Source organism: Ailuropoda melanoleuca, chromosome 14 (genome assembly GCF_002007445.2).
Source record: "Ailuropoda melanoleuca isolate Jingjing chromosome 14, ASM200744v2, whole genome shotgun sequence".
Lineage (NCBI taxonomy): Eukaryota > Metazoa > Chordata > Mammalia > Carnivora > Ursidae > Ailuropoda > Ailuropoda melanoleuca.
Window position 1 is genome coordinate 10,572,625 of NC_048231.1, and position 12,012 is coordinate 10,584,636.

Sequence of the window (12,012 nt, forward strand, 5' to 3'; positions counted from 1 at the left end):
GGCGCTGCCTGGCATGATGTTCTTTCTGCTTCCCTCTCCACTTAAACCATGATGGCATGACCCCAGATGGGTGAAGCGTCGGATACCTGACAGGGATTCAACCAGTGCTCACTGATGGACTCTGCTGGGAGAAACTATTGGTGCTCTTACACTCAGAAGGGACTAGAATAGTGGAACAGAGACACCGGCTCTTCTCTAGAGACACACTGCAGCAGATCTCAGGTCTCAGGCTTGGAATGCCCACGCTGGTTCCAAGAACCACAGGAGGCACCGAGTCTTGTGCGACAAGTCCTCAAGCCAGGCTTACAGTTTGTGGCCCCTGGCCAGGCGCCCAGCTCCGGGCCTGCCTGGAGGAGGAGAGGGGAGGCCCAAATCCCAACCACCAACAATAAACTATAGGATGCCCATTTGGTTTGACCTCCTCACCCTTAGAACCGCCTGCAAGCAAGGGCCCAGGGGTCCAGGGCTCCCCCCAACCGCACCCCCACTGTGGTGAGCTCAGCCTTGGTAATCCTCCTCAAGCAGACAGCTTCAGGAAACCACTTTCCTCCTTTTCCTTTGGTGACCACAGACCTTGCAGGAGCCTGTGGGCCTATCACTCCTACAAGCCCAACTCCAGGGACCAACAGCCTCTCAAGATCTCATCATTCCTCAAAACTGGACAATCTGCTTCTAGTGGGCTCCGGGCCTTCTCGCATCTGTCCCAGGGAAGCCTAGGTGGCAGCCAGAGGCAGCCCCGATGCTGCGGGCCCCCGTCCAGCTCTCTTTCAGGCTTTGTTGATCAGCTTGCCAAACCGTGGGGCACGTGTTCTCAGAGCACCCACGTGAGACAGGTTTGGGAGAGGATGCGGCTGTGACCGGTCCGAGAGCAGAGCAGGGCTGGGAGGCACGGGCAGGGCCTCCAGAATGCCCTCAACTACGTGACGGTGGGGCCTGAAGACACTCCGGGCTGTATCCGCTAGAGGAATTTCATACTCTGAGGTCATTTTACCTGCACTGGAACAAACCGACAAAGTGAGCACTTCACATCCATTTCTTCAGCCTGGAGACCCAGGAGGTAGGTAAAGGTAGGCAAGGGAGTCCACACCACTCTACAGTGACAGGACTGAGCAATCAGAAAGGTCTAGTGACACAGAATGAGCCCGAGTTCACTTCAGGGTCCAAGGTCAAGGAGAACACAACTTCGTGCGATACTCAGAGCCAACTAGATGGGTCTATATACTATACCTTCTCTCCAAGAATATACGATAAAGGCCACACCAACTCTGGCTCCTCAAAGAGTTAACATGTTTCTGAGCGCTCCCTGTTAGGCACTATGCTAAATTCCCTCTACACATTGCTTGGTTTAAACCTCCACTCAACTATATCAGGCAGGAATGATGAATTTCCTCATTTCCCCACTGGTATCATCAGGCACAGAGCAGGTAGGTGACTCACTGAAGATCACATAGGAAGTCCACAGAGGGGCCAAGATTTGAACCCAGTGTGCCCAGAGCACGTCTATCTGCAGAGGCTGAAGCCAGGATACAGCCCCAGGATGGGCTGGGTCGTCCGGAATGTCAAGTATTCCATCCCTATCTCCACCTCCCATCCCGGAGTTCGGAGCCATGCGTGATGCTATGTTTCTTGACACCTTGTCCTGTACTAGGCACCGGGGATTCAGCAGAGAACAGAATAGGCTGGGCCCTGCACCCACAGCCATGGGCACAGGGTGAAGCAGGCAGGAGTGCAGAACAGTGAGGAGCAGGAGGACTGAAATGAGAGTCAGTTCTCTCCTCCCGCATGTTTTACTTCCACCAGGCATCACTCTGGTTTTTGCAGCCCTAACCTTCAAGGCAGATGGATGTCCTGTTCCTCCCCAGGTAAACCCCTCCGTAGCAGGCCTCCCCCTTGACCGGTGGCCTTGGCTAGCTCCTGCAATGGTCCTGCAGTCCAGCAGGGAATGTAAACAAGAGGGCCCATTTTCCTAAGGCCTGGCAGGCTCGGGACCTGGGCCTACTGAAAACCACCTTCATTCACCTGCCAGCCATGTGAATGCCTATTTCAACACCAGTAGCTCAGCAAATATTGACTAAGCTCCTATATGTAAGAAAAAAAAAAAAAGAGGGCTGGCACCTGTGGGAATACCCATTAAACTCGAGCCTCTGGGATTCAAGAGGGAAGAAGGAATAAAATTTAACAGCTGAAAGCTGCCATTTTACAAATCTTCGTCAACCCAGCAGGTGGGGGTATTAGCTCCTTTTTATAAATAAGGAATTGAAGGCTGAGAGGTTAAAGTAACTTGCCCAAGGTCACAAGCCTGCAAGTGTAAAGCCAGGGTGCTAGTCAGAGCCCATGCTCTCTCCAGCTGGCCTGGTGTCCGGGGGCACACACAGGAGGGTGTGCAGAGATGCACGTGAGGGAATAAACCAGGGGCTCCCGTCATCCTGCAAAGATGGGCATTCAGACCTGCTCCCTTCAAAAAGGCGGCTTGAGAGCTCAGCCTCACAGGCCAGCAAACTCCCAAGCCACCGCATTTTGTGTCCGGAGGCAGGGGGTCCAGCCCCGTGAACTCCGCATGGAAGCATTCTTTGAAGACAGGACAAGCCACAGCCCACCGATGCGGGTTTCTTGAGTCATGCCTCCTGCCTGCACGGATTTCTACCTGCAGCTGCCTAGGCCTAACCCGTCACCAGGGAAGTACTTCCTACCACATCATTTCATCCGAGGCCTGTCAGAGCCCGGAGGGATCGGTAGGGCAGGGCAGGGCAGGGCAGGGCAGGACAGGAATGCAGCCCATTTACAGAGGAGGAAACGGATTGGAAGCACCTGTCTCTAGCATTCAGGGCTCCAGCCCCAGCCCTTGGAATTGGGCCGGCCAGAGTCAGTGCTCAAAAAGCATCTGTTGAATACTCTCATAAAAGCTCAGAGAAATGAAATGGACTTGCCCGAAGTCTCTCAAATTGTGACTGCACCACAGCTAAAAACAGGGCCTTCTGCCTCCCACCCAGAGGCCCTTGTGTCCCACTGCACTGTGTCCTCCCACCACCCCCCCAACCACCCACAGACACTCAGCCTCCTGCATCGGAATGGCCAGCCCCCTCTGTCCACTAGCCTGCTCTGATCACCCTCAGCCTTCACCTCCCACGCTCAGCAGAGAGGCTGTCAAAAGCAACACCCAGGTTGGGGCGTCAGGGGTGGCACAGTCGGGGAAGCATCCAACTCTTGGTTTGGGCTCAGGTCGTGAGCTCAGTGTCATGAGACAGGGCCCCTGTTGGGCTCGGTGCTCAGCATGGAGTCAGCCTGAGATGCTCTCTCCCTCGACCTCTGCCCCTCCCACTTGTGCACGCTCTTTCAAATAAATAACTCTTTAAAAAAGAAGTTACTTTAGGTCTGATCTCCCATGTAACACCACTTCCTCATATCCCCACCACCCCACTGAGAACTCGGTGAAATTTTCAGACAAGAAAACAGGCCCATGCAAGGTAAGGGAATGAACGGCAGAAAAAAAAAAAAAAAAAAACAACCCTTGGATTTTCAAAGTCAGGCCCAGAGCTTGGGCCATGCCCCCACCCCCTCCATCAACCCCACCAAAGCACAGGTTGGCTCCCCTTGGTCCAGAGATCCTGACAGCCTCTGGATGCCAAGCCCAACTTTCCTGCCTTCCTTACCACCCAGGGACAAGTGAGGGGAACCTTCCTGCCCCTAACGTGGCTGCATTCAAACCCCCCCCCCCGCCCCCTGCACCATTTAGGACTCTGGACCTGTTACTTCTCCCTCTGCCCCTCATTTCCTCAACCTCTAGTGTGCTAGGCTCACATCCACCAATGCCAGTTCCCGCACGCTGAGTTTACCCCCTAGACCGCCAGATTTCCCAGATGACCCTGCTCCCACCTGGCTACGCAGTGGCCTGGGACACACCCACCGCCACCCACGGCAGAGTTTTATGAGTCTACATACGTATATATACACACAGAGAAAGAGACAGAGACAATATAATTTTTGTCCCCAACTATATTTAATATATTCATTCATTCGTTTGATAAGACACAATACTATATGCAGGTCCAGTGACCCACACCGAGGAGAAGAGACTTCTGCCCTCCCAGGAACTTCATCCCACAGTCCTGTCACTCCTGCCCCAACTAGGCATATAGTAGGTGCTCCGTGTCTCCTCTGCTCCCCATGGAAGATCCCAAGACATCCACCGCCCAATGTCATCCCCTCCTATCCAATTTAAAATCTAGTCTCAAGAAGGCCTCACCCTGAATTTAAAAAAGCACCCCCCCTTGACCCCTCGATAATCTCCAAATTACCCACTCCATTCTCAGCTCCACCAACAGCCTAATTGTCCCAGGAAATAAGCCTGGTGAGTGAGGGACTGTCACAGCCTCTCCCCCAGGTCCCCCCCAGGGGGGTGGGCAACAGGAAGTGGGGGAGGGATGTTTAAGGAACTGTCACACTGCAAGTAAGTCAGCTCCAAGCCCTAGGGCCGGGTCCAGCAGAAGCCCGGGCCTGAGTCTCAGGTCGCTGGGCTTTGAGGAAGCCCTTTGTGCGTGTGTTTTAAATTACCTCTGCTTGTCTGATGAAGTGAGTAAAAGGGCGCGATTCAGGGCTTAGGATTCCTGAGTGAGCTAATACAGGATGCCTTTGGCTGAAAAAAAACTTCAGTCGGCTCCCTAAACTCCCCCCCTTTTAAGTTTAAAAAAGGGAATGAATGTTACCATTTTTGGAAATGAGCGTTCTCCCTCAAGCCCAGCCCTAACCGCACTATCCAAAGGGACGCGCCATCCTGTCCCCCCCCATTCCCAGATCAGCGGGGGGTGGGGGGGAGATGAAGAGGAGGGACCGGATGCAGGCAGGAAGCAGAGGCAGGGTTGGGGCGCCCTCCCCTCCCTCCCCACAAGAGTGGTTTCTGACCTCTTCCTGCCACCGGCCACTATGCCCGGGTCCCACCGCCAGCTCCGAGCCAGCCCGGGTGGCGGGGTGCGCACCCGGCACACCTCGTCTGGGACGCCTGGGGACGGTGGCTAAGCAGGGATTCCCCAATGACTGACCCAAATATCCCAGTAAACAATCTCTTGTCCTGGAGCCCTTCAGCTCAGATCAAGTTGCCCAAATTCTTCTCCCCGGAATAAGCGGGTGTTGGAGGGGCAGGACGCAGACGCAAACCCATCTCCGCCCGCCCGAGTTAAGCAATAAAACGGTTTGCCGTCCTGACCCCGCCCCCACAGGGCCGGCTGGGGAACCGGCTCCAGCCCCACTCCAGCAAGTCCACCTACAGGCAGACCCGAAGGTGCTGCCAATCCCCGCGGCGTCCGCTTTCCCCCCGGCCTGCGGGTTGGGGTTGGAAGGTGCAGGGTCCCGCACTGCTCGCCCCCCGCAGGTACCAAGCCCAGGGCGACCCAGGAAGCGCGCTGCCACCGCACGCCGTAGGGAGAGGCGGCCAGGGGGCGGGGAAGGGAAGGGAAAATCGATCCGGAGCAGGCAGCCACCGCGCCAGCGGCTCAGCCGAGCCTTCCAAGCACCGCCTCCCACCCCCTGCCCACGCGGGGACCGTGCGGCTGAGGCCGGGTGGCCTGAATCGCGGACACCAAGGCGACCTGCCCGCCAGCGGCCCCACCTCCCCGCGCTCGGGCTCGGCGTTCGCGGGCTCTGGGAAAGGGGCTCTCCCCCTTTCGCCCGCGCCTGTAACCCAACACCCCACCTCGCAGCGGCCGCGCATCCCCCGCCCCCGCTCGTGCGAGCCTGGAGCCCTTTCCGAGCCGGGAGCGCGGCGGGCGGAGCTGCTCCGGCAGGGGGGCTGCGGCGGGCTGGGGAGGCTGCTGACCTTTCTCTGCTGCTTCTCCCATGCCGGGTCCAGGAGCAGGTCCCGATCCCAGTCCTCTTCCGGCTGCATGTAGTCGTTGGTTTGCTGGGAATCATAATGGTCCATGATGGTGCGCGCGTGCTACGAGCTGGATTTCTTCCTCCACCTTCTCTCCCGGCGGCTGCGGCTGCTGCTGCTCCTGCCCCGGCGTGGGGAGGGAGTCGGGCCGGGCTGGGCTGGGCTGGGTTAGCGGGGCCGGGCTCGCTTCCCTGCGCCCGGTTCCGCCGCGGCGCTGCTCGCGATAGCTGCTGCTGGAGGGGGCGGCGGCTGGAGCTCGCGGACTGCCTGCCTGGGACCTAATCTCCACGCACAGTGAGCGAGGCGGACACACTCGCGCTGCGGGAGCCGAGGCGGGCGGGGGCGGGGGAAGGGGCAGAGCCCTCCCGAGGTTCTCCATTGGCCAGGCCGAGTTGCCCAAACTTCCCCCCGTCGCCTTTCATTGGGAATTCCTGGCATCCGTCAGCCGGGCCGCGGCGCATATAGGTGGACTGGGCGGCCCCCTCCCGGCGCGCACGCCCCCGCCCACTCCCTGGGTTCCCACTCCCCCGCCGCTCATGTGACACCAGCTTAAGCTGAAAGGGACCGAAGCCGGGGGACGCCTCCCCGAGCCCTGGGACCGAGCGGCAGCGCGCCCCGGAGCCCCAGTCGCCGCCGGGGACTGGATACGCTTCCCGCCCGCGGGAAGGCGGCGAACTCGGGCGCGCCGGCCTGACTGCGCCCCCCATGCGCTCCAAACCCCGGGGGGCCAGGGGCTGGAGAAGGGACACAAGCAAACCCGGAAAGCATTTCATTTCTCCTTCGTAGGTCCGGAGAAGTCAGCACCCAAGGAAAGGGGGCAGGGAATGCCGGAATGGAAAGGAATTTCCTGGGAATTTCCTGACTCCATCCCGCCCGCCCCCGCCCGTCGCAGCCCAGCCGACCCCTGCCCTCTGAGAGCCGGGTGTCTGGCAGGCGAACGGCGTTCTGGGGCCACAGAGCTTTCCCGCCTCGCCACAGGGGCTTCCCGCTGGCGCCTACGTCGCCCGGCTTCCCGGGATCCCCTGCAGGTCCCCGCAGGCGGGCAGGCGGGTTCTACCCTGTTACAAGTGCCAGCAGCACCCTGAAAACTGGGAGGGAGAGCCCTGAGTGGTCTACCTACTCCACGCCCCGCCCCCAGCATACACACCTGACAGATGGGTAAATGGAGGCTCAAAGAGTTGAGTTGGAAAAGGCATGTAACAGGTTTTCAGGACTCCAAGGCTGAGCCTGTAACCTCAGGCCTGACAGACAAAGCCTTATTGTTACTGGAGGAGGAAGGAGGGCAAGATTGGCCAAACACCTCTGACTTCTAGGTGCCTGCCTGGGCTTCCTTCCCTAGGCCTAGTAAGGAGAGTGGAAATACACTGCCTAGCTATGACAGATACTGGGAAAAGGCAGGCCTGACCTCCTGGTGGGCTCCTCTAGGGGGTTCGGGACTGAAGAACAGCCTTCCGGACAGGTCGTGCACCCAGGAGTGCTTTTATCTTTGTGCCCCGAGGGTTGGTGAGCCAATTGCAGAAACTCCAGCTTGTCAACCGGGAGGCAGGTGAAGGAGTGAGAAAAAGAGTGCATTGCCAGGAAGGGCTACAGATGTAAAAGGTGAAGAAAGTGCCCCGACTCTCTGGAACGGATGCTGTTGTAAGCAGATATCTGGTGTCGCTCCCTGCATCATTAGTCAACCTCACATTGATGCAAGTGCTACCGTCAGTGCCCTGCGCGCCACAAGCCCCTGGCTGAGGAAGCACTGCCTCTGAGCCAGAGAGAGCAGATTTATGGACTATTTTATAACCATTTCTAAACTATGGCTCTAAACCTAACATAGAGGGTAATACAGTGCCGCGGCCATTCGTTCACTCAATAAATACTTGCTGAGCCCCGTCTGCCTGTCAGGGGACGTGCTAGATGTTATGTATACAGAGATGAAAAGACACAATTTCTTCCCCATGCAGCCCGGCAGAGACAGATGCAGAAACAAAAATATAGCGCAAGGAGACAGCTCCGGTGGGGAGCACTCTGACCCCTGAGCCCAGCCACGGAGAGGAGGCTCCAGGTATAACTTTTTGGAGTAGGTGAAATTCAAGTGAGCCTTGAAAACAAGAGTCAGCCAGATGCAGAGTGTGGGAGGCTGTTCCAGGCAGAAGGATCAGTGTAAGTACATGGGGGCAGGAAACTGCCTGGTATAAAAGGAATGCCTAACATTTCAGCGTGGCTAGACGAGAAATTCAAGGCCAGGAGAGGCAAGAGATGGGGCCGCGGAGGTGGGCAGCAGCCAGACCGCAAAGGCCTGAGGCCTTGTGCGCCGTGGGAAGTGCGGATCTGAGGGGACCCAGGCTGTGCAGGAGCTGAGAGCCGGGTGCAGAGCAGTCGCGATAATCCAGGTAGGAATGGTGTCTTGGTCCATCTGGGCCCCTGGCACACAGTACTGTCGATCGGGTGGCTGACTTCTCACAGTTCCAGAGGCTGGGAAGTCCAAGGTTAGATTCGGTGCGGTGAGAGCCCTGCGGTCCGGTTGCTAGAAGCCGTCTTCTGCGTCCTCACATGGTGCAAGGGGCTCTGTCTGCCCTCATGACCTCCTCACCCTCCTAATACCATCACGCTGGGGGGTAGGCCTGCAACATAGGAATTTTTGCGGAACATGAACGTTCAGGCTATCGCAAACAGAGAAGAGTGGTTAGACAAGAAACAATACAAAACTGAGAGGGCTCAGAGTTTCAATGTAGGACAGGGAGGAGTCATTGCTCCTCTCGCCCAATGCCCATATGGGACAGACCATGCACTTCATCTGTATGATTTAGGGAAGCCCTACCTATGCAATGAGAACCGTCTCTACCTTACAGGGACAACCAGCTAAGGCTCGGGAAGGTGGCTAACTAGTAAACGGTTGCACGGGATATGTGAGTCCTAAACCCATGCTTTGGACCCAGTGTTTCTCCACCCTGGGATAGTTTGACACCCTCTCCCCCAGGGGATATTTGGCAATGACTGGAGACATTTTTTAGTTGTCACAACTGGTGGGTCACTACTGGCATGGAGTTGAGAGAGGCCAGAGAGGCCCACATCTGCAAGTGGGAGGGACAGTCTCCACACAGCAAAGAATGATCCAGCCCAAGAGAGCAATACCACCAGCGTTGAGAACCCCTGCCTTCACTATTGGTTTCTAGTCAGGATGATCTGGTGAATGGCAGCAGTACAGCCAATTGAGATAAAGAATTTCAGATTTGGGAGTAGAATCCTGGATTGAGTTTGAACACATTGAACTTGAAGTGCTCTGAGAATGTTCAGACTCTACCAGCCATCAGTTGACCTCATGGCCCTGAACTCAGGGGAAACAGGTCTGGGAGTCAACAGTATACAGATGGTATTGACAACCATGAGACCACCCACGAAGGATGCCTAAGTGATGCTGGAAAGGGGACCAAGGGTGGAACCTGGAGAAGCAGCACTTAGAAGGGAGTGTGAAGAATGAGATCCCCTGAAGGAGACAGAGAGGAAGAAATCAGCAGGAACACACAAAGCCTGGACCACGTGGCATCGTGAAAGTCAAAGATACGAAGTTTCAAAGTGAGGGGAGTCAGCAGTATCAGATGTATCCGGAAAATAAGGCCTCATGGTATTCTTGCATGTGATCATTGAAAATTCACTAGTGTCCTTTGCCTGTGGAATTTTAGTAGTGTGGCCAAGCTGTGAATTAAGAGACACTAGGCAGTGAATAAAGGACAACAGTGAATATAGAAGGGATAGAAGGGAGGGGTGCCTGGGTGGCGCAGTCATTAAGTGTCTGCCTTCGGCTCAGGGCATGATCCCAGCGTTCTGGGATCGAGCCCCATATCGGGCTCCTCCGCTAGGAGCCTGCTTCTTCCTCTCCCACTCCCCCTGCTTGTGTTCCCTCTCTTGCTGGCTGTCTCTGTCTAATAAATAAATAAATAAATAAATAAATAAATCTTAAAAAAAAAAAGAAGGGATAGAAGGGAAAAAATATATATATAGGGCATTCCTAGAGGAGATCCAAAAGGAATTTTTTTTTTTTTGAATAGGAGAAATTTAGCCTGAAAGGAAGGATTCAGTTGAGAGGAAAGAATTGAAAAGGCAAGCCAGAGATAAGTGAGAGATGGCACAGTTCTTGAGGAGACAGTACCATGTGGATTCAAGGACACAGGCTAAAGGGCAGGCTAATAAAAAGAGGAAAGAGGGGTACCTGGCTGGCTCGGTCAGTAGGGCATGTGACTTTTGATCTTGGGGGTGTGAGTTTAAGCCCTTTGTTGGATAGACAGATTATTTAAAAATAAAATCTTAAAAAAAAAAAAAACAAAGGAAAGGCCCTGGTGTTCTGAGAGGGGGGAGGGGTTCCCAGGATGGGCCTGGGTGTCCATAAGTGAATGGGAAGGGGGTAAGGGAGTGGGTTGAAGCAATTACTGATGATCTTAGTATTCTCAATAGGGAGGAGACCCCGATGGATGGACCGAAGGTGATGAATTGACCAGTCTTTCCATCCAGGACTCGCTAGTGGCCATCGCACTGGGGATACTAGTCCCATATAATACCGCCTTCTATAGAGAGAACAGAATTACTAAACAGGTTAATTTTTTAGGGATACTGAGATTCCTTAAAAAAATAAAAATTTTTTAAAATGGGGTATAACATACAGTAAAACACCTTCCCCAAGGGTGCTGATGTTCAGCATACAGCTCAGTGACATTTCTCCTGGGTTTACTCCCATGAAACTACCACCCACACCAGCATCAACCATTTTCAGCACCTCAGGTTTCTCATGCCCCTTCCCAGTCTTCACTCACAATCAACATAGGAAACCAATATTCTGACTTCCTACTGCCAATAATTGTTCTTTCTTGTTTTTGAACTTTATATAAATGGAATCACACAGTATATACACTTTGGTTTCTGGAATTTTCACTCAATTTAATGTCTATGAGATTTGCTTCTGTTATGGCTTGTATCAGTAGTTAATTTGTCTTTGTTTTTCTGTTTTCGCTGTGTGCTATTTCATTGTGTGAGTATGTGCTGAGTGATGTATCCACTCTCTTGTTCATGGGTACTTGCCTTGTTTCCAGTTTGGAGCCACTATGAATAAAGCTGCCATGAACACTATTTATTTATTTATTTATTTTAAGTAGGCTCCACACCCAGCATGGAGCCCAGGTCGGGGCTTCAACTCACAACCCCAAGATCAAGACCTGAGTTGAGATCAGGAGTCAGATGCTTAACTGACTGAGCCACCCAGGCATCCCTGACATGAACATTTTTATGTGCATTTCGGTGAACATACGCATTCGTTCCTCTTGGGAATATACCTAGGAATGGAATCATCCAGTCATAGGGTGGGTCTGTGTTTCCTTTTAGTAGATATTGCCAAACGCTTTTCAAATTGGCTGTAACAACTGACTCTCCAGCAGCAGGTGTGAGAAATCCAGTTGCTCCACATCCTTCTACCACCAGATGTTGTCAATTTTTTTTTTCTAAATTTCAGCCATTACAGTGGGTGAGGAGTGGTCTCTTTTTATGGGTTTAATCTTGCCATAGTCTTACCAACCTTTTGAATAAAAAACTTCCATTCCCACTGCCATTCATTTTAATAGCAATTGATTCTTAATGTATTAGCTGCTTGAGGGGCACCCGACATGGGGCTTGAGATAAGGGACAATGACATACATATGATATCAATTTCCCCAAATGTAATTTATTCGATATTTAGCAAGCAACTACTCTATGCCCAGCACCGTGCTAGATAAAGATGCAAGAGTGGTCATGTCCCTCTTAGAATAGATAGTAGATGCTTAATAAGTAGTCCATGAATGATTGTTTGGGGAAGCTCTTTGCACCGTCTCGGGAGCTGTTTTGTTTGGGCTTGTTTTGGTGGGAAGCCGCAACATGTCCATTTCATATGACTTTTCAATTAAAAGTTTAAGAGAAAATAGCTCTTTAAAAACACAACAAAATCCCTGGAGTCATGTGGGCAGCCAAAATGGAGTGAGGTAAGGTCATGAAAGAAAATGGTAGGATTCATCTGGGAAGCAGTCCTGACTCCTCTCCTTCCAGAGGCTCATTCTCCGATGCCCCTTTTCCATTCATCCTTTGCGTTTCTCTGGGTGCAACTACAAAGGAACCAAGACTGTGGGCAGAGTTCTTGC

At 53.7% G+C, this 12,012-nt stretch overlaps 1 protein-coding gene across 3 annotated transcripts in view; it reads right to left on the bottom strand.

The window, feature by feature from the left end:
* The window catches only part of ACTN1 (actinin alpha 1), a 93,770-nt gene extending 87,507 nt beyond the window's left edge, over positions 1–6,263 (bottom strand). For 2 of the 3 annotated variants that reach the window (XM_034642784.1, XM_034642787.1), the window contains exon 1: positions 5,810–6,263. In XM_034642784.1, coding sequence (XP_034498675.1) covers positions 5,810–5,914 — 105 coding nt within the window. In that variant the 5' untranslated portion in view covers positions 5,915–6,263. The remainder of the gene's footprint in view (positions 1–5,809) is intronic. The other variant, XM_034642785.1, reaches the window with a different exon arrangement.
* Positions 6,264–12,012: the final 5,749 nt, after the last annotated feature.